Below are 22,089 nucleotides of genomic sequence, written 5' to 3'. Positions count from 1 at the left end.
GATGTTACTGAGGGTAGAAGCTTAGAAGCTGCTTCAGAGAACGTGGTTCCCCTTATGGCACAGGCCGCAGCTCAAGACTGACGGATTGGTCCTGCGTCAGTCTCCTGCCGCCTGGCGGGCCCCCTGGGCTCGGTGGGAGGTGTGGGCCTGCTCCCTGTGGCGCCAGCTGGCCCCATGGGGGTGGGTGACCACTAGGGGTGCTTTGGCTCTGGGCTCTGGCTCCCAGTTCGAGTCCACATGGGCCTCACCGGTGGCTGCTCCAGCCTCCCGAGTCATATAGTGTCACCTGTGCCCTAGGCACATCCGGATCCCAGCTGAGGGACCCACGTGCCCTGGATGGTGTCTGTGGGTTGGAGCGTGTGCCGTGGATTTATGGCCGGGAGGTTCTTGACCTCCAGGCTGCCCTTTCCCCAGCCAGTCCCCTGAGCAGGAAAGTGTGGTCACTGGCAGGCCCATAATCCTCTTGCGCTGGGGCCGCGCTGTCCCTTTCTCTCACGGCAGTGCGTGAGGAACAGCCACTTTCCGCTGCTCTGTGGGGCCACCCTGCAGCCGGGTGTAGAGCCGTGTGCTCACGGCCTGGATCTCACTCTGGGCTTTGTCGGCACCACGCGGTCCTCCCTCCAGCAGTGGACAGCGACCAGTGGAAATCCGGGATCAGCTGTTACCGGTAGCATGTGGTCCTGCTTGGCCATGGAGGAGACACACCTTGGGTGTCAGTGGCCTTCTCTTTGGACTTGGCTTGTGTGCACATTGGGGCACTTCAGGGTTGTGGACACAGAGATCTTGTCCCTGTGGCTGGTCTGCATTGTGTCACAGGAACAGACCTCACTTCTGCCCAAGTGGGGGCAGGTCCCCTAATCCAAGTCCCTGCTTCTTGTGCTTGAGTGGCCTCTAGAACACTTTTTTTCATAATGTTTTTATTTATTTATGGGGTGCCTGGGTGGCTCAGTCGGTTAAGCATCTGACTTCGGCTCAGGTCATGATTTCACGGTTCCTGGGTTCAAGCCCCGTGTCGGGCTCTATGCTGACAGCTTGGAGCCTGGAGTCTGCTTCAGATTCTGTGTCTCCCTCTCTCTTACCCTCTCCCTCTTGTGCTCTGTCTCTCTGTGTGTCTCTCTCTCCAAAAAAAAAAAAAAAAAAAAAAAAAAAAACCATAAATAAATAAATAAATAACTAAATAAAAAGTTTTTTTTTATTTAATCTCCACCCCCAACGTGGGGCTTGAACTCACAAGCCTGAGATCAAGAGCTCCACTGACTGAGCCAGCTGGGTGCCTCTAGAGCCCTTTCACTGAGTTGTGTGAGGGAAGGGCAGTCCTTTCCGTTTTCTGGCCCCCCAGGGTCTCCGCTGCAGGTCTACCAGCAGTGTCCTCTCTGACGAGCCCTGTTGTCACCCGGACGCTGTCGTGAGCATTCACCCTGCTGATGCTGTGTTGGTGATAATTTCCAGGTAAGGTTCCCACTTAGCAGATCCAGGCATTTACATCTGTAGCCTCCTGACCTTACGGGGTTTGCAGATGACACAGGCCCTCGGCCAAGACTAAGGCCTACTCCTTCCCTGGTTCTGTGCTCCGGTCAGCGTGTGCTGCTACATCACCTTTAGTTTTGCCAGGGCCCTTCCTGGGTGAGATTGGCCCCCAGGACGTCTACTCTTGGGGTTGAGGTATAATGTCAGGAGCGAAGATATACTCGATGTGTTTGAGAATCCTAACGCTGAAAAATCTGAACTAGGTTTCAACTCCAGGTATTTCACTCAAAAGTATTTGAATCAACTTAACATTTCTAATCCCTTTAAAAAGCGCTTTCTCTGGTGGACCGCGTCCACCCTTGCAGTGGTGCCTGGGCGGTTAGAGCTGCGGCCACTGCTCCGGGGGCGGTTGGCCTGTGGCGGCTTCCAGCTCCCCCGGGGAGACCAGAGACAGGCCGGTTGCGCAGCTGAGGGCTTGTGTGGCTTCTGCGCAGAGGGTGAAGAGATCAGCCTGTGGAAGGACTTCCTGTCCGCCCCTTCGAGCTCCCTGGGGCCTGTGCTGTGCGCGCCATGGGGAAGACCAGTTTGGGGCCTCTGCTCGTGTGAGCTGCGTCTTCAGGAAGGCGGTGGTCCAATGGCCGCTGGGAGTCCGCCCTCCAGCCTTATCTCGGCCCTGCTTGGGGGGGCGCCGCTGTTACTTCACTCAGGATGGAGGCGCCAGGGTGGCGACTGACCACTGAGGGGCAGAGCGGAGAGCGCGGCCTGAACCAGCGGGTCCTGGAACCGTCTGGGGCCCGCCCTGGGCGCAGCCTTGCCGAGGCCCGTGTCTGTCTCCTTCCTGCCGGGTGCTCCTAAATTTTTCTTTGAGTGCCTCCGGACGGTGTTCCCCTTGGGTTCATTGGCCTGCGGGGCCCCCACTCACATGCCCTGGGTGACCATAGCATGGCCACGGGGGACTGGGAGAAGCAGCCTCCCTGAGCAGGGGCTTCCCAGCTGTCCATGCCCGTGCAGATAAACTTGGGTTTGGTCTGCCCCTGAGCCATTGGGGGAAGTGGTGAGTTTGGCTCCAATCTCGGGCTCGTGGGAAGGACTGGGGAGGCGGGATGGGACAGGGAGCTAGAAAGGTCAGCTCAGCCCACCCAGCACGTACTTGCTAAGCACTTCCACATGCCAGGGTCTGGCCGGGTGCTGGGAGCTAAGCAAGAAACCAGACAGACGGGTCCTGGCCGCGGCTGGTGGTGCGGGGCCGGGACCTGCCAAGCCATCCCTCACAATGTACCAAACAGAGCGAGGGGGCTGCAGAGACACTATGTCAGACACCCGGGGGGACCCAATGCTACGGCTGCAGGGCCAGCGAGAGTTTCCCCCTGAAGTGGCTCTCCCTCCGAGGTACGAAGGGTGGGTAGGAATCCTCTCAGGAGCTAGAGGCGTGGGAAGTGGGGGCATTTCAGACACAGGCAAAGGACGGCAGAGAGCAGCCTCGGGGTTCTTAGATCTGCCCTGGAGGGACGACAGTGGTGAAGCAAGGCTCCAGGATGAGAGCCCCCGACCTGTAGCTGGATCGCTGGTGTCAAGCGTGGCCGTGTGGCTACGTGTTGGCCATCAGGATGCAGACAGAATGGCCAGGCCGCAGCTCCCGGGAAACTTCTTGAAAGACAACTGGTGTGGCTGTTTCTTTGTCCCTTCCTCCATCCTTCTGCTGGGGATACAGGTGTGATGGCTGGAGCTCTGAGTGCCATTCTGGGACATGAGGTGCGGGCCACTTGAGGGTGAGTGGTCACGGCTGGGGTATGCTCACCTTTCTTTCGTTTTCTTCCTTCGCACCTCTTGATTTCTTGCCATTGTACTGGCCCCGTGACACATTTACTAAAAGGGATATACAGTGTCCATTTTCGGCTTTTATTAGAGGGTTTTCTGGCCACTCCTCTTATCCACAGCCCTTCCAGAACGAAATTCCATAAATCCCCTTTTGTTGTAGGTCCTGTGATAGTTTCGGGTTGTGTAAGATTGGACGCGGTGCCGCAAACTGCCTGAGGTCCCGCGTGGGTCTCTCTTACAGACAACACGCTGATCAGCCCAGCACGTGGGGGTGTGTGCTCCAGAGGTTCTGACCAGAGATGGGGTGGGCTGTCGGGACCGTCGGAAGCCCCAGTGGTCAGAACAGTGTCCCGGCAGCACAATTAAAACATCAGAAGAGAGACCTTAAAATAATTTTAATGATACACATACCCAACCCAATAGATCCAAAATAATATGGTTTCAATGTGCCATCTTCATTTAAAAGTTACAAAGTTGGGTTTATGTCATTACTCCTGTGTGTGCAGAGGGTGGGGGTGCTGAGGGAGAGCAGGGCAGCGAGGGGCTGGTGTGTGGGGCTGGTGGGGTGGCGGCGACTGTAGGGCAGGCTCTGGCTCCCGGAGGGCCCGGAGGGACGCCACCACTTCCCACGTGTGTCACCAGTGAGAGAAGCAGGACGGCTCGTCACGCCTGGCCCCGCCTGGCCCCTGGGCCTCTGGGGAAGGGCCAAGCAGGGTGGAGCAGAGGCCTGAGCACCACGCGGCCCACCAGCCCACGGCCACCAGGGACAGGTCTGTGGACACGGGCCTGAGCACAAGGGGCTGCTGAGGACGCCCCCGGCCTACAACACACACCACCTCACTGCATACAGTCAGTGTCAGTGTCTCCGCACTGCTTCTCTTCCATGTCCAAGGCACAGGGGGCTGAGGTGAGGTGTCGAGGACCCTGGAGCTGGGCGGGCTTCCCAGGAGTGAGGTCAGCAGGTCCCGTGCCAGGAAACGGGGACAGCCGGCATCCCGCGGGCGACCCTGAGTAATAAGGCTCAGGGGCTCCCACGTGGGCAGCTCTGGGCAGGGGACAGTCACCTGGAGCTCACCTTTCAGGTCCCCTGCATGGGGGGCACACAGGAGGGCAGGGGGCTGGTCAAGAGTCACAGCCTGGAGGAGAGCACATAAGGGGGTGTGTGATGGGGAGAGAAACCTGAGCCCAGTAAGCAGCCTCTGGGGGCTTGGAGCGACCCCAGGGCCACGGGCTGCCTGGGGCCCAGCACGGAGGCCAGTGTGGCAGGACGGGTCCCCGAGGCAGCATGGCAAGCGTTTCTGTAAAGGCACAGAGTGGACCACAGCCTGGGGCTTCGAGCCAGGCAACCAGCGGACCACGGAGGCGTTCTGTAAGAACCGAGTGTGTCCTCAAACCCGAGACGCACTCAGCACCACGTGATGGGGGAAGTAGCAAGTTTGGCTTCAATCTCAGGCACACGGGAAGGACTGGGGACACATGGTGCACTGTCAGCATCCTGGCTGTGGGGGCCTCACAGCCCATGCCACGCGGGCTCCCCATCACTTGCTCCCCTCATGTACTGACTCCCGTGGGCGGTCTTGCTGGGGAGCCACCTGTCCTGTCTGCGATGAAAGAGTCATTTCTCTGCAAAGTTGAGACTCCGGGAGACTCCAGGGTTTGGTGTCCTCGGTGACCTGCTTCAATCAGGGATTCCTGTGGTGGAATTGCCCCTAAACGGAAACCTGGGCCCACCTGCCCTCTGATCTGGTAGTTCCGTCGGCCTCCCTTGAACAGGCCTGGCCCCCGGCCTTGGCCACGCCCACCCTCCAGCGAACCCCCCCCCCCGCCCCCCTAACTCAGGCTGGGCCTGTGGAAGCCACTCAGTGTTTGGGGGCGACTGACCCTTCAAGGAACAGGTGGGGGTACGGAGCAGATGGGGTTCATGGCATTTGTCCTGAGATCTCTGTCCTTTCCCTCGGGAACAAGAACCACATCCGCCTTCTCCCCTGCGGCTCCTGGGTCTTGTGCCCGCCATCCACGGGGCCTGGGCCCTACCCCAGCCACCCTGCCGTGTCCCCGTGTCCCTGAGGGGCACTCGATGCTCGGTTGCAGCCGACCAGCCTGGTGAGAGGGACATGTGTGCCGGGCAGTTCCGTTAGCTCCATCCCCAGGCAGATAGCATCATGGAGGGAGGTGAGTGGCGGCAGGGCACAGGGGACAGCAGGTGCCCCGTCATGAGTCCCAGCCCTCACCACCCTCCCGACAGCATCTTGTCGTCTCCTCCAGGGCCTCACTGAACGGGTTCTCCTTCTGGAAGAGAGGAGGAGCCGCCAGAGGGAGGCAGCGGGGGCACGCCCTTCTCTGGTGTGCCTCAGTCTCCCCCTCTGATGCGCACGTGAGCCCCATCGCCGCCCCGGGCCACCAGTGAGAGATGAGGGCCGCAATCCTGTCTGGGCCCCAGACCACCTTTGACCTCAGAACCCGTCCAGGGCTCAGGGCGCACAGAGTGCTCAGGTGCGTGGAAAACCCGCAAGAGGACAGCCTCCCCCACCCCGCTCAGCCCTGGGCCTTCTCTGTGCGCCTCTGACGGCCTCTGGGAAACCACGTGTCCGCTCACATCAATTTCCCTAACCTCGCGTTGCCTGCTGTTGACAAAGCACGCTGCCAGCCTGTGACATTTGGGGCATCTCGGTACTGGCACTTTGAAACTTTGCTCATCGCAGTTACGCAAAATGCAAACTGTGGGGGCGTTTGGAAAAGGGTTTGCTAAAGCACTTTGCTCCTCATGACCGCAGGCTGGGGACCCTGACGGGAAGGGCTGACCGCGCGCAGAGCAGACGGGCCCCTCCCCCAGACCCCACAGCACACAGGGCGCTCGGGGCCGCTGAGGAGTCGCGTAAACACAGACTGGTTTAATCTGGGGGCTGGGGACCGTTGCCCCTGGGAGCACACGAGCCGCTTGTGGGACAGCAGATGGCCCCCCGGCCGCGTCCAGTGCGGGACCAGCGGGAGGAGCAGCCGCTCAGTCCACACAGAAGCATCGGGGCCGGGGAGAGGCTCTCAGCCTTCCTGGGACCCCCACCCGGCCCCTGCTCCCAGAGCCCCCGCCACTGCCTCCCCAGTGTCCTGACCACAACCGGAAGAGCCTGCTGTCAATGGTGGGGGGGGGGCCTGTCCTGGGGCGTCTGGACTCCTGTCCCACCGTCTAGCGTCTCTTGACGGCACTTCCCAACCTGGAGAGGGAAAGGCTGGCTCTGGTGTCCAGAGGAACGTGTCTTCCACGGAGCGAGGAAAACACCAGGGTAGGGAATCCACATAGGTGGCGCCACTGCAGACAGGAGACCTGGTCCAGGCGCTGCCGCTGAGACCGCCCGTGCAAACACAAACGAGACACCAGCAGCTGGCATGACTTTAATGGGGGTGGGGCGCAGGGCCCCCCGCTCGGCCTTGGGCCGTACAAACGAGACACCAGCAGCTGGGGGTGGGGCGCAAGTCTCCCCGCTCAGCCTTGGGCCCCGGCCCTGGCCCTCATGGACTTGTCAATCCACTTGAGGAAGTTGGTGACCTTGGTGTAGACGCCGTACTTCCCTTTCCGCGCGCATCCTTCTCCCCAGCTGACGATGCCGGTGACGAAGTAGGTGTCCTTGAACCGGGTGACGTGGGGGCCCCCGCTGTCCCCCTGACAGGCATCCTCGGGGTTCGTGTCATAGCCAGCGCAGAACATGTTCTGGGTGATGGTGAAGCTGCTGGACAGCTTGCACGTGTTCCTGTCCACGTAGGGCACCTCCAGCATCTTGAGGATGGCGGATGGCCGGCCCTTCTCGTGAGTCTTCCCGAACCCGCTCACGATGCCCGTCTTCTGCGCCATGAGTGTGGACTCGGCCCAGTCCTTCTGGGGCAGACAGGCGGGGGCCACATTCCTGCGGAAGGTGATGGGCGTCCTCAGCCTGATGACAGCGATATCGAAGTCATAGGTCTCCCGGACAAACTTGTTGTGCTTGATGATCACGTCCACCTCGTGCGCCACCTCGTTGCCCTCCTCTGTGCCCGTGTCCCGTTCACCTGGGAGATGGTGAGGACATGGTGGCGTTCAGCTCGGGGTTGGCCATGCACTTACGTGCACGGTGCTTTTGAGAGTAGCGGTTATTTTTTTTTATTAAAAAAATGGAACATGGTCACTAGAGACTCTGAAAGATAAAATCGTAACGAGGCAAATAAAGATGACTTTCAGTTTCACTCCCCAGGGGCGACCGCCAGCCGCACTTTTAAGTGTGGCCAGTACTTCGGGTGGATACTTCCTGAGCCTGTGCCGCGCGGCAGGGGCACCTGGGGGCGGAAGGCTCTGTGCCTGACCGGCTGGCCACGCTGTCCAGACGGCTGCCTGGCACCGGGACGGCGTCCGGTGGGAACTGGGACGTGCTGAGTGTCAGCATCAGATTTGTCATGAGAACACAGACTCAGAATATCTCGTTCTAGTTCAGAACTGATTACGCGTTGAAATGATAATATTTTGGATATACTGGATTAAGACGTATTGCTAAAATTAATTTCATCTATAAACTTTGAAGATGCCTAATAGGAAATGGAACTAGAAAATTAAAAGGCACATGGATGGCCTGCATGTGTGGCTTGCGGTGGATCTTTGCTGAACTGGTCTAGAGTCTGGAGGAGAAGGACGGACGTCACAAAACAGCCCCGCAGACACAAACACGAGCAGCAGATGCTCTGTGCTCGGAGGGCTCCGGAAACCTTCCCAGAGGAAGGGGCCCTGAGGGGAGGCTCGCCGCGCTGGGCCTGGACACAGACAACAAGGGGGAGGACCGGCCCCACCCCTGCCCCCCGCTTTCCCCTTCTCCGCCCTCCCTCGCCTGTGACCCCCCCCCCCACCCGCACCCCCACGGGGTTTGGCGTGTTAACTAGTGCCTCTGAGTGTGGCGCACTTACCTACCCTCACCTTGAATCTCTTGGCCTGGTGCAGACAGTGCGCTGCAGTGAGGACGTGGTACTCGCTCAGGATGGTGCCGCCGCAAAACCCCTCATTCTCTTCGTTGATGAGCAGGGCCTGTGGGGAGCACGCAGGAGCCCCCCCCCCCGAGGTTGGGACTGACCTCTGGGCTCCCCTCCCCATCGGGAACGCAAGGCCCAGGGCAGCGCCGGCCTGGCCTGCACACCTGCCCGCAGCACGGCCCCTCCTTTTCTTATGTGTCCCGCGGGGCGTGGTGCCAGAGCGCGCTCGGAGACCTCACCGTGTGGCTCACGGCCGGGCCGCAGCCCCTCCCCAGGTCCTCCCCCCGCTGCTCTGCGGAAACCGCAGCTTTGGGCGGCTCCTTCCCACAGAGCAGCCAAATGGTCCACCCAACAGACGTCTGCAGGGGCCCCGCTAGTGGCGCCTGAGGGGCTTCTGCCTCGCTTCAACTTTCTGCTCCTGGACCCCAGACTCCCTTCTTCAGGGAGCCATCCTGTCCCTTCCAGAGCTGTCACAGTGTCACCCGTAGAAAAACGATCTTCGTTGTTGATAACCTTTGCCGGCTACATGGCTACGGATTAGCGCACAGACCAGGCGAGCGCCAGTGTTTGGGGAGAAGCTTCTGGTATCTGGGACGGCCCTCCCCCGACGGCCCACAGATGCCACCACTCAAGGGCAAATCCCTTGGAATCCACGGGGCTCCCCCTGTGGGCGGCTTTCTCCCCGACAGGATTTGAGAGTGAGGGCATCGCCCCCGGGAGTGAGTGCTGGCAGGCCCAGGTGGCCCTGCAGCCCTCGTGTCCCTTCTTCCCCAGAGAACCGGGCTGCAAATCTGGAAATGGCGCACTTTTTCCTTTTTATCTAGAGAGTTCCGGCACGTGGCTGGCTCATGCCGGTTGGGGAACAACAAGGTTCCAAGTCTGAAAGCGTTCCTGAAGACCTTGGTGACCGGCACGAAGTAGCAGGGCCAAGGGGCATCAGTCTTCCCCAGACCTGGACCCTGACTCTTCTCCTACACGTGATGGCGAGGCCGCTGGACTGGGAGAGCAGGGCTCTCGCGTCCCCTGGAGAGGATCCCGCCGCCCAGGTCCCCACCGCACCCCCCCATCCTGTCTGTCTGTGGGGGGCCTTCCAAAGCCCCCCCAGCTCCACGCCGGCCCGGGGCCACTGAGCTCCCGCCGGAGCCACATCGGTGGCGCTCGCTCAGCACACACCAACCCCGTGGTGACCACACGAGCGCATGCTCCCCTCTGGGCCCCTGATAACGTAGGGCTGGGAGGTGGGGCAGGTGAAGAAATGCGTAAAGGGTGGTGGTGGCTCTGGAGGGTCTGTTGTTGGCTTTGGGTACCAAGCATTTCACGCCCGGATTCGCCAGAGACAGTAGGCACCACCCAGTCAAGCCGAATCAGATAAGCATCCAATGGCTTCTAGCACCAGCATGTCCCCTGTTGTCTTTGGGACACATTACACTAAAAGTTGTTCACTGTTTGTCTGAAACTCAACTCTAAGCATGAGTCCCGTGTTACTTGTTCATCTGGAAACCTCCGTCCAAACCAACAACCAAAGAGCGTGGATTGCAAACAGGTGGATGTGCTTCTCCCCAGATTGCTACCCGCCTCGTTAGCACTGACCAAATCAGAGATGAGACCGAGGGACAGATTGTCTGCCTGCCGGTTGGAGGGGCAAACAGAGGGCTGGCCCCCATCAGGCAGCCACTCCGCCTGCCGGCCTGAGCCTGCAGCCCGCGCTGGATTCCAGGGCTCCTCTCCTTTCTGTCTGTCCTTAATGGACACACACATGGGATTGGATGTCGGGTGGGGAGGGACAGGGCCCACTTCTCACCTCGGCACGCTCTGCCCCAGAGCCAGCAGGGAGTCCCCACCGCCCACCGGCACCACCAGGCCCACTCCGCAGTCACCTGCCAGGGACACTCGCCGTCTGGGCAGTTCTGCCCACCCACGATCCGGATCAGGTTGCTTGAGTCCTCCACGGGGCTGGCCTCCGTCTTGTTGAAGGGCTGCAGGTACAGAGGGCTGTCGGTGGGAGGCAGGTCTTCAGGGTGCTGGTCCTGCACGTCTGCTTCAGAGGCTTCAGAGGGACCCTCACCGCCATGGACGGTCTCTGCTGACCTCTTCCTGCGCGTCTGAGTGCGTTTCCCGCAGGGGAAAGGCCCTGAAAGAACACGGGCCGGCCTCAGTGAGCAGGACCCCCCTCGCCCCGCCCCCCCCCAATGGAACTGTCCGCCCGGCCCACAGGAGGAGGGAATAGGGAGGAACATGCTGGTAACAGCGGTCCCGCCCCAGGTGATGCCACAGCTGTTGGTTGGGCAGGAGCCAGCTTTGAGGAGCGCTTGGGGCCACTGTGAGAAGCAGAGGAAGCTAAGAGAGAGAGCACAGTGGCCTCTCAGTGCTCCAGCCCAGTCAGGCCCTGCCACAGAGAAGTGTGGTTGGACCGGAGCAGCGAGGACCCCGTCCCTTGCTGGGCCCCGCCCTCTGTGAGCCTCTAGGCCAGACTCAGGGCCCGGCTTTTGTCACAGAACATCACGGAAAAGGAAGCCTGAGGGCCGTCACTTGGGGCCCATGCAGTCTAATTGTTCTCGGGGTCCTCGGCTCCTCCTTTGGCTCCTGCACCCCCCCCCCGCCACAAGTCCACGGCCCAGACACAGGCCTCGCTGCCCCGGACATGCTCCAACTCCCGGGGCTACAGGACGTGCCGTGATCACGACCATTTCGTGGCTCCTCAGGGTCTGCCACGAACCCGGCGCTGGGCAGAGCACCCCCCACCCCCAAGTCACTTGATGTCTGCACCTCCCCCGGGGAGTCAGGCAGCGTCGCTGGCCCGTTTCTCAGGCGGCTCACAGGGCCTGCGGTCCCACTCAGGCCCACGTGCCTCCTACCCGTGGAGACGCAGGATTTGCCGTCGTCCGCGAGGACGTAGCCGCTGGCGCAGGCGCACACCACGGAGCCCTGCTCCTCACTGCAGAACTGGTCACAGTCGCCGTTGTCCAGGCTGCAGGCTTTCCGCATGGCTGCGGGGACGCGTGTGGGCCCTCAGGGCTGGCCGGGGACACCGAGGCCGCAGGCAGCCGGGAGGAGGGACAGCAGCACCAGGGCAGATCCACCCACTGTCAGCCTGCCCCCCTTCCCCGCTGCAGCAGAGGGGCGGTCACCGCACGGAACCGCGCGAGTGGGACGGGCCCCTGGAGCAGGGTGGGGGCCAGGGGCTCTGTGTGGAGGCTCGTCCCTGCCCTGCGGCTCCCTCACCACGTGGGGCCAGCGTGCTGTCTGCCGGGCCCTGGGTGCCCAGACCCGCCCCTCCACCACGGGCTCCATGTTCAGCCCTAAGAGGGGCACGCGCCTCCCCCCACAGCCCCACGACCAGTGTGCACCGGCCGGCACGAGGAAGGGCTCTGGGGCCACGGGCCAGGCGGAGCACGGCAGCATGGCCACGGGCCGGTCCACTGAGGCTGGAGGGTCGCCTGCGGAATAAAGGGTCTGGAACTGGTCTGGGAGACTGGGGTCCGGGCATCGGCGAGGCAGCAGCAGAGACTGGCCGGGTGCTTTCTGTCGCCAGCCGTGTGATTTGGGCAAGTGCTTTAAACCCTATGGGCCTCCGTTTCCTCACTTGTAAAGCGGTGGAGGCCACACTGCCTCCCAGGTCATGTGCAGCTCCTGACACAGTGAGCCCGTGGCTGGTTTCCTGGGCCTTCCAGGCCAGATTGAGCGCATCCCCCGCGGCTCAGGGGCTCCGACTTGGCCAGAATTGCCCACCGTCGCCAGCACATGCTCAACATGTGACTGCACACTGACAGCAGCGGCGTCACCAAGACAATTTACGTTACGTTCTGCCCCTGGGGTTCTGATGAATAAATAATTACAGTGAGAGGATCACCGTTAGTGAAACTTTAGAAAACACCCAGCGGCTCTGGCTCAGCCAGACGGGGAGCAGGAGAGGACGCTCTGGGCTGCAGGAGGGATGACGCGGGACCGAGATCCCCGTCGGGGACAGTCCCACAGTGATCCCAGCTCCGAGCACTTCCTAAAGGTTACGAATTAAGTAATCTGAAAGAAATGTGTATCTTTCTTCTTAATGAAAACTGGCCTAATCTGAATCTAATTTTTATTTTAAAAAATTAATGGCCATACTCACCATGTTAGGAAAACTCAGTGACTTTTCCCTGTAGAATTCACTAAATGTATCAGATTTTTATAATTGGACAATTGCGGACATTCGGAATTGACATCTGCACTGACAAACCTAAGTGGCTGATTCAGAGCCGCTGCCGGGGCCACAAGGAATTTAAGAAGATGGGTAGCACCACCCCAGGTCTCCGTGTTCCTGGCCACACGCTCCGTGAGTGTGCTGCAGCCCCCTCAGAGGAACACAGAAGGCTGTGTGTCTCTCATTGTATCTAAAACCCAGTGGATTGTAGGACACACTTTCACTTTGTTTTTGCTGTTCCTACAATGGCGCAGCACAAGGGAACACAGACTCTACCTCGGAAGGAACCTGAGATGTTTTCCTTAGGGGTTTCAGCTTCTTCCCTCGTTCCTGACCCTTCAGGCGGCCCTCACCCGAAGGTACACCAAGAAAAGGAACTCACACAATTCACAGTTTTTGCCTTCGTATCCTTCCAAGCAGGTGCACGTGTACCCCCCAAGGCTGTCCATGCATTTGCCCTGGTTCTGGCAAGGGTTGCTTTCACACTGGTCTCCATCTGCAAAGACACGGTTTGGGGACCTGAAGCTTGCAGGCAGCTGCTGTAATCAAGGAAATGGCTTTGCTGTGTTGATCTTGGCACACATAGTTCAGGTCGCTTGAACAAGCTTGAGGCTCTTCCTGTCTCCCTGTAAACATTTCTCCCGGCTGGACTTCATTTTACCCCCAGCCTTTGCGCTCTGTGTACGTGATGCTCTTATCTAACTGGGTTATTGATAAGCTTTTCTCTTTCTGCTGAGATGTTTGACTGCCTGTTTTCAACAGTGAGGAGCTCTGGGCTGGTGGCCAGGTGGGACCAGCTGGAAAGGAGGGAGGATGGGCGGCTGCCCGGCACCTGTTTCTAGGCTGGACAGCGACAACACAGGTGTCCGGGCGCCTCTTCCCAAATGGTCTGGAGGTAGAGCAGGAGTGTGGAGGCTGCTGGCCAGCACTGACAGGGGCCTCACACTCCTCGGTGCGTTTGGACAATCTGATCTAGAGGCAGGCCCAACTGCCATTTGGGGAAATTTAAAGGATGTTAGCAGAATGAAACACGAGTCATGATTGATACCATTTCACAAGCTGTGGACGTTCCGTCTTATTAGAAGACCTGATCTTTTGTTTCTACCTAATACCTTGGATTTAAAAAATGATGAGACAGGTTGATGCTCCAGTAAGGCAAGCTGATGAAATCCACGTTCAAGTAACAAAACCGGAACCATGACATTTATCCCCCCAAATAATCCCACAGTAACTACTGGGGAAACACACGGAGAGGGAGAGTCTTAGGTGAGGAAGCTATAAGCAGGAGCAGAAGGGAAATTCAGGAAGAATTGTCAAAATTGAAATACCCTCTCCCCCATTTCAGTGTCCAAATGAGCCCCAGTCAGTATTAAAATAGAAACCATCTCACCTTTGTATTTATTCCAGAATTCAGTCTAAAAGGGAAAAAAGATTTTAAAATACATTAGGGAAAACAGACATTTCACACCGAGGACAACCATAACCTCGTCACTCAACCTCAGTAGATGCTGTCCCAAATGGGGCCTTTCCTGGTCCGAATTGCTCTAACACTATGGAGTCTGACAGGGAAATGTTCAGATCTGCGTCTATACAGATGGGGCTTCGATTGTCTCAGATGCACCATCTCTGTTGAATAGCGAGCATTTATTTTTAATCTAACCACCGAGAAATGGATTGTACCAAGAATGCTTTGCTCTCTTTGCTACCCCTAAGCTGATCAATGAATGGTTTTGAGTTAAATATCAAAGATTCAATAAGGGATCAGATGCTTGGTGGCTAACCATGTTAAACTGAAAAAATGGTTAATTGGTAATTAGTTAAAATAGGACACCAAGACCCTATATTACACTAGAAAATGTTCAGTCTTAGAAATTGTTTGCTGTGTTCAGTAGTTTGAACAGGGTACCCCCTGCCCCCCCGCCCCCACTGCCAATTCAGGTGCAACCTCAGAACGTGGCTTTAACTGGAAATAGGGCCTTTGCAGATGTAACCAAGGTATGCATCACGAAGAGACCACACGGGCTCAGGGTGGACCTGGAACCAGTGGCAGTGCCATCAGGAGAGACGGAAAGTGCTCAAGAGCCACGCGTGGAAGCAGAGCAGAGACCTGAGTGATGGGTCTGCAAGGCTGGCAATGCCCAGAAGCTGGGAGAGGGCACAGAGCACATCCCCCTGAGACCTCTGATAAAGGAAGCTTTCCACTTTCGTGTCGGCGGGCGTGCTTCCGGGTGCCCAGGGAAGCTGCACTGTACCATGTTCCAAGGTCAGCATGACTGGGCAGAACCTCCGAGCAGGGGCTGTGTTTCCACCCCCAGCACACACTGTACATCCCTTCATTAGCAACTAACCTACATTTCAGACTAGAGAGTAAAAATCTCCCTACTGCCACCTGGCACATACTGAAAGCGTAAGACAAGGTTTGGAATTTTCTGGAATGCTCTTCATCATGATGGCTTGTACTTCTTGATGTAGCAAGAAACACGTATGACCCTGTTTCCTGGTCCTTCCCTGGAGCTCTCTGCTTCCGGAAGACCATGCATCCCAGAAGCGGCCCTCTCCTGGGCTCTGTATTCTAGAAGTTTTGTACATCTGTGTTGACACCTTCTTTGACTGGGACTTGCGGCCTCCAGGACTGTGGGAGAGTGAGTCCCGTCGTTGCCAGGCCCCCAGCTCGTGCTTAGTTACAGAAGCCCCAGGACACGGCTATGCTGTCTCTTTACATTTTGCTGAAGACACGATCACACAGCAAAACTACTTCGGTGTGCAGTTCAGTGAAATCCGACACACAGATTTGGATATGCACCTCCACTGCCCCCCACATTCACAGCCCCCGATGGCCGCACCCCTGGCGCCACCACAGCCGTGACCTCCGAGAGGGTCATACAGATGCACCGACGCCCTCGTGAGACTAGCTTCATCCAGATGATGCCTCTGATCCTCGTTGAAGTCACCACGTGCATCAGTCGTTTATGTTGTGGAGTAGAATTCCACCATGCCGTGGCTTGTGGGTCCCTGCACCAAGCGGGGACAAGGGCGAGAGTTTGGGGCAATCCAGGTTTTCGTGTGAAAGGAGTGGTAATTTCTCCAGGGTAAGCACTCAGGGGTGGGGCCCGGGCTACCCACACCTGCACCACGCTGGCCGTGTCCCTGGTTCCAGTTCTGCACGTATACAGTGGCGTCTCCTCATGGCTGGAGTCTGCACTTCTGTGCCAGCTGAGGATGTCGGGTGGCTCCTGTGCACATTTGCACTTCACGTGCTGTCTCTCGGGAAGTGTCTGTTCTCGCTTCCGCCTGTTACAGTTATCACTTATTTATTTTCTTCTACTGAGTTGTGAGAGTTCTTTACGCATCCGAGTACAGGCCCTTTGTCAGATGCGTGATTTATAAATATTTTTTTAGTTAATAGATTGTATTTTTAGTCTTCCGTGTCTTTCACAGAGCAAGTTTTCAATTTGGAATAGGTCCAATCTTTTTAAGTTTATGTATTTATTTTGAGGTACAGAGAACATGAGCAGGGGAGGGAGGGGGAGAGAGAGAGAGAGAGAGAGAGAGAGGATCCTAAGCAGGCTCCACACCACCAACACAGAGTCCAACATTGTGCTCGAACCTGAGCTGAAAACAAGAGTCAGACACTTAACCAGCTGAGCCCCCCAGGCGCCCCTGGAGTAAGTCCAATTTACTCACTTTCTCCTTCATGGGTTATGGTTTCAATGTTGTGTCTAAGAATTTTTGCCCAACTTCATGACATGACAATTCTCTCCTTAAAGTTCTATGTTTTACCTTTAGATCCTCGATCCATTTTGAGTTGACTTTTGTACAGTTGTGAGACTGAGGTCAAAGCAGACCTTGTGTGTGTGGAGATGTGCCGATGTCCCCAAACCATCAGTGGAAAAAGACACTTCTTCCTTCGCTGACTCACTTATGAACCTTTGTATCAATTGGCCATATTTCTGTGGGCCTGTTTATGGACCTTCTGGTGTGTCCCGTGGATCTAAGCACCTGTCCCCTTACCAGCAGCACACGCGAATGCCCCTGTGGTTAGTGAAGCTTTGCAGTGAGTCCTTGAATCGGGCGGCGTGATTCCTCTTTCTCGAAATGGTTCCAGCTACTCTCATTTCTTTGCTTTTCCATATTTCCAGTTGTGGAGTTGGCTCATGGGATGTTTGCTGGCGACGCACTGACTCCGGGTGTAGCTCTTGGGTGCCTGATGTCAAGTACAGCAGTGGCCGTGGATTTGGGCGAAGACTGTGGGCTCCGTGTCCCCGTGTGCCGCCCAGCCCGGGGAGGTGCAGTGAGGTCGTGAATAATTTTTAAAGTGAACACCGTATGTTTTAGAGTTGGTTTAATAAAGCCTCTGGAAGTTCTCATGACCCTCCTAACGGACTGGGCCCCGCCCCACCCTCAGTCTCCCCACCAGAAGTATTCCCTGTCTCAGCCCCGCACACCCGGGGTGCCCAGGTATGCCCTGGGCTCCCGGCAGGGGCGAGGTCAGCCTCCACCGAGGGGTGCACCCATCACAGGGCGCCTGTGCGCCAGCCCTTACCGTCTTGGCGGTGTCCTCGAAGACCTCGCGGGCCTCCTCAAACGAGCACGTCTCCTCCATACACTCTCTCTCCAGGTTCCCTTTCTTCATCTCTTCCCAAAACGAGTTGGCCCTGCGGACCCTCCCCAGGACGCTGCTGGCGTGCTCCGGGGGAAGGAACACTAGCAGACAGGCAGGGACACCAAGCGGAGAGGGCCTCAGCCGCCCGCCCTTCCTCATCCTGCGGCGTCCGCTCACCCCAACGCTGCAAAAGGCCCCTTGCTCGCGCCGCGAGCCAGCCCAGGATGGGACCCCGCCTGTTCCAGGCCCCGGGCTCCCCTCCGTGTGCAAGTCCGCTCGCTCCTTCCCCTTGCCGCCTCCCGGGGCCTCACTGGCAGCTCTGCGCTGGCCCCCCAAGCCCTCCCTGGACTCTCGCTTCCCAGAGGTCCTGGGGCCACCCTCCTGTGCCCCGCCCGGCCCACACCCTTCCCGTTCTCAGCTCTCCGAAGGGGTGAGCTGTGGCGCTGTTATGATCACGCTCTACGACCAAAATAGGCTTTTCATCAAGGCCCAGGACCACACACGAAAACATGGCTTTGAAGAAACAGTTCTTATTACAAAGTTTTGTACTTGATTTCTGTTCTGCTTCACTTAAGAATCCCACTGCATTGATTTGTAGCTCTCAGATGAATCCCCACCCGCCCGCTGAATGGTCTTGGGTCCGAGCATCTCGGAATCCCTCCTCTGGCTGCGCCCGCCCTGCCCTCTCTCCGTGCACCGGGACCCCCCGGACCCTCCTCCACCTGCGCCCACGTCTCCGGCTGCGCACTCGGTCTCTCTCCACCGTGGACCAGGACCCCCGACTCCTCCTCAGCCCCACACCCGCTTTCTGCTTTCCTTCTTGCCTCGCCCTCTGAGTTGCTCTTCCCGGTTGCGACCTGCATTCTGAGCTCCGCCCCTGCCCTCGATGGTGAGCCCTCAGCTCCCCACGTGCAGGACTAGACTCGGGACCTGGGAGCCAGGTGGTCTCGATTCAGATATAGTTCACTTGCCCACTGTCGGCAGGTGAGAATTACGACACGTGTGTCTCAGTTGTCTCTGTTCAGGTTGGTACACACTAGGTGTTGCTATATACTAGGTTTCTCTCTTCTCACAGCCTCCCCGTCCCCCACACACCAGGTGCCCTCTGCCTGCCCCGCGGGCCCTGTCCACCCCCCTCCATCCAGGACGCAAACAGCTGCCGGGCCCCTGCCCACCCCCAGGCCCTGCTCCTCTGGCCTCCTCCGGCCTTTCTGGAAGGTGCAGAAGCCCCCCTCTGTCCAGCCTTGAATCAGGCAGCCCCTTCCCCTGGCCAAGCCGGCCTAAGGGCGGAGGCGCCAGCTTGAACCTCATTCTCTTTCGGCCCTGGAAGCTCCTCCCTGCCTGTGACCGCCCCCCCCCCGCCCCCACCACTGGGCTCGCTCTGGCCATGGAGGGGCACTTCTCTCCATCTCTCTCGGTCTCTCCCTCTTTCCCTGTTCACGGCTTCTGTGTGTGACCCGGCCTGCCATCTGGCTCCCCATCCACAGGGAAGGAGGCCACCAGGCCCAGCCATGTCACGTCAGGAGATGGGCACCCACTCTCCACCCTGTGGAGGTGTGAGGGCAGCACCCTGGTTCCCACTGTCCCCCCTCTTCCCTGAGGGTCACCTCTGTAGTCTGTAGGGTGAGGGCACTTACCACTGTCCCCCAGGAGCAGGAGGCAGGTCAGCGAGGCGCTGAGCAGGACAAGGCACCGTGGGCCCGCCATGGTGTGGCCAAGAACGGCGTGTCTGTCCCGCCGTGACAGGCCTCCAGGGCAAGGTTCGCGCACCCTGGCCCCGGGCGGCTGGTCGACCTTCTCTTATCACCGCCTCCTGATTGGAGCCTGGGCCGCTGAGGGGCCGGGGGCCAGTGACCTCGTGGGGGCAGGGCCACCCTGCAGGTGCAGCCCTGGGGCGGCTGGGGTGGCCCTGGCATCATTGGGCACTCGGTCTGAGGGGCCAGCCATGGGCACAGGGAGTTCTTAGGAGAACAAAAGTGTCATTTTATAGTTTGCAGATGTTGCGTCTGCAGTCATTCTGTCCTTCCAGCCACGTTGTGTCTGCGGTCATTGTGTCTTTCCAGCCACGTTGTGTTTGTGGTCATTCTGTCCTTCCAGCCACGCTAAGAGCTGAGTGTCCAGTCCCATCTTTTCTCCAGGACAGACTCTTAGGTCTACAGCAGGTGTCAGCCCAGGGCTGTCCGGGGCGCACATGGGGTTTGGACCCAGCGCTGTCGGCCATAGCAGCAGACCTTCTGCCCATGGCCTCTGTCTCCAGGTGGCATCAGGAGGTGCCACCAAGTGCCACCATCATAGGGGGTCCTGGTGCACTGGCTTCGCCAGTGTGAAAGGCTGGCACCACGCCGCTGAAATCCAGGGGCCCCAGGAGGCAGGGTGTCCTGTGGCCCCTCTGGGCTGAGGGCTCCTGCCCACACTTCTGGGGGGTCTGGCCTGCCCGGTGCAGCCCGTGCCAGCCCAGGACATCTGGCTAGAGGTCGGGGAGCCTGTGCCCAGGGAGCAGTGGGCTGGCCCTCTCAGTCCTGGAGATGCCCGCGGGCTGGGGGTTTCCCAGAAGGGGCTTTGCCTCGCACACCCCACTGGGGGTGGGCGGGGGCAGGGAAGTGAGCCCCCAGATCGGGGGCCTTACGGTGAGTCTCTCCCTCTCTCAAGCCGGTCCGGCCACCCGGGAGAGGGGGTGAGGAGTATGGGGGCTCCTGGCCAGTGCACTGCACGTGAGACGTGGGAGATACACCTGCCGCATCCCCCCAGCCCAAGGAGGCTCAGCCCGTGGCAGTCCAGCCACGTGGTGGGCGCGGGCCACATGCCAGGGCCCTCAGGGGCGGGGGGGGGTGTCACAGAGACAGGGAGAGACAGAGACAGGGACAGAGAGACAGCAGGAGACAGAGACAGGGATGGAGACACTGCCCCATATCCCACAGCGCCCACCACACCTGACATTCTGCACGTGGTGAGTGACCTCTGACACCCTTGCTCACTGGGACAGAAGCCTCAGGCTGTCTGCTTTTTGCTGCAGGGGTGTGTGGCACACGGTGGGTGCTTAACCACCCCTCACAGACCGAATGCGGCAGTGATGTCCCAAAAGTCTTCTGCTCTGGCTGGTTGTCCACAGGGTGGCCGCTGTGACATGCAGAGCCTGGCCCTTGGGGACAGGGGGTGCCCTGGGCCTGTCTCGCCGGCCTCTCTGTGTGTGGTGTTGTCTCTGGGTGCGTTCAGCGTGTGGGGGAGACCAGGTCCCAGGTGAGCCCCTCCCATCTCTGGCACCCGGTGCTGGGGGTAACGTGGGAGCCTGTGGGCTCATCGGCCATGTTAGCCTTTAGGGGCTGTCCCGATGTCACCGGGTGCCTGTGCCATGGCAGCTCTACCGGGCAGGGGCCTGTGTCTCCCCCTGACAGCCAGAGAAGCCCGAGTGTGCCAGCCCATCCTCTTCTTTTTTCTCCAGGAAATGGGGCCAGCGAGCTCCTGTGCCCCGGGCGCGGGGCTCCTGGCAGCTCCTGGATTCTGCACGCAGGAAACTCCCCTCAGCACCTGCAGCCTGAGCTGTGGGGAGGACACCAGAGGCTTGCACACCGGCTTTACTGTCCATGACACAGCGGGCCCTCCCAGGGCCCTCATCTTACGTGCTCCAGACCATCCTGGTCACCAGCACCGAGGCCCCTGTTTCGAAGACAAGGAGCTATGGCACAGGGCAGGAGGTGGCTTGGCCAGGAGTATGAGGCAGGCCGCACTCGCGCACTGGTGGGTCTCCTTAGGTGCACAGTCGTCCGCTTGCTGAGACCCCGGCTGGCGGCCGGCTGGGCTGCCAGCGAACCTCTTGTGCAAAGGCCCAGATGGTGAGCACGTCCGGCTCCAGGGGCAGATAGTCTCTTTGGCCGGACCATCTCTGTCTGAGGATGCCGTGTAAGGAACGGGCGTGTCCCAGGACACTTGGACAAAACCAGGTGGCCTGGGTTCACTCTACACTAAATACGGCTTGATCCCTCAGCCCAGCAAGTCCGGCGCCAAATGCACCCGTGTGGAGCACCGTTGGCGTTCCAGGCTTGGGGCAACCAGTCTGCCCCCTCCACCCGCAGATGTGTCTGGTAGGGGGCAGGGCCCTTACCCGCCTTGCCGTGTTTAGGGGGGGCCCCACTTCTGTGTCATCTCCCTCCCCCACCAGACGGCTTGTTTCTCCCTCCTCCATGGCCTGTGTGGCTTTAGGCCGAGCGGGCCCCACGATCACCTGAGGGATCTGATAAAAATGTCACTCACTGGGTCCTTCCCCGGTCCCGCTGATGCGGCAGGACTGAGGAAGCTGGTGGCTCTCAGGCAGGGCTTCCTTGGGACCCTCATTGTGGGACCTTGGCGGGAAGAGGACGTCCAGTTCTGTAGGGTTTGGGGAACCACAGCCTCCAAAACCTGCCCACGTGCTCTTGGTTTTGGAAAACAGCCTTGGTGGAGGAAGGCCCATCTCCGGGGTGCTGTGAGCGTGAGAGAAAGCGTGGCTCCAGGACAAGCAGGGCCTCAACAGGGTGAGGACGGGCGCTCCAGGGTGGCAGGAGGGCGCTCCAGAGGTGTGCTCACGGGTGGGCCAGTGACAAACGCCATATGGAGGGTGACAGCCTCACATTTTATGGTCAAAGCTACGTACACAGAAATCTGGAAGGATAGTCCCCAGGATGAATGGATGATGCTTCCCGTGTACGTGAAATGAGGGCGACATGCTTGTGCAAGAAGACAGGAATGGAACGTAAAGATGTGAGCACGCAAGTGTGAGCAGGCCAATGTGTGGACACAGGTGTGTGTGCCAGTGTGAGCACGCAAGTGTAAGCACGCCGATGTGTGGATGCAGGTGTGTGTGTGTCAATGTGTAGGCACCAATGTATGCATGCCGATGTGCACACGCACCACCACAACGGCGGTCAGGGGAGCACGGTCCCCTGGGAAACAGTGCATCCCCTCCCTGGCAGGCACATCGGTGCTCCCGGGCACATCCTGCTCAGCCAGCTTTGCACCCCCTTCCCCCACTCCAGAAGTGCAGGGTGTTTCTGGAACAGAG

The 22,089-nt window shown here is 59.1% G+C and overlaps 1 protein-coding gene across 1 annotated transcript; it reads right to left on the bottom strand.

Moving 5' to 3' along the window:
* Positions 1-6,661: 6,661 nt before the first annotated feature.
* Positions 6,662-18,835, bottom strand: LOC122485005 (coagulation factor X-like). Its single transcript, XM_043583233.1, has 8 exons — positions 18,692-18,835; positions 16,995-17,155; positions 13,842-13,866; positions 12,834-12,947; positions 11,127-11,258; positions 10,149-10,402; positions 8,209-8,326; positions 6,662-7,326 (listed from the first exon to the last, which is right to left on the bottom strand). Exons 1-8 carry the CDS (start codon positions 18,759-18,761, stop codon positions 6,767-6,769), a joined length of 1,434 nt encoding a protein of 477 aa, XP_043439168.1. The 5' UTR covers positions 18,762-18,835; the 3' UTR covers positions 6,662-6,766.
* Between the last annotated feature and the right edge of the window lie 3,254 nt (positions 18,836-22,089).

This window comes from Prionailurus bengalensis, chromosome A1, assembly GCF_016509475.1.
Source record: "Prionailurus bengalensis isolate Pbe53 chromosome A1, Fcat_Pben_1.1_paternal_pri, whole genome shotgun sequence".
In the NCBI taxonomy this organism is placed as follows: Eukaryota; Metazoa; Chordata; class Mammalia; order Carnivora; family Felidae; genus Prionailurus; species Prionailurus bengalensis.
Note: the sequence above shows the minus strand (reverse complement) of the source record. Positions and strands in the feature narration are given on the sequence as shown.

Bases quoted from the DNA above. Each gene is read 5' to 3' on its own strand.
- LOC122485005 (XM_043583233.1), bottom strand. From the start codon at position 18,761: ATGGCGGGCCCACGGTGCCTTGTCCTGCTCAGCGCCTCGCTGACCTGC. The intron at 12,948-13,841 runs GTGAGATGGTTT...GTGTCTTTGCAG, and splicing joins ATTCTGGAATAAATACAAAG to ATGGAGACCAGTGTGAAAGC. The intron at 8,327-10,148 runs GTGACTGCGGAG...TGCTCCCCACAG, and splicing joins ACGGCGAGTGTCCCTGGCAG to GCCCTGCTCATCAACGAAGA.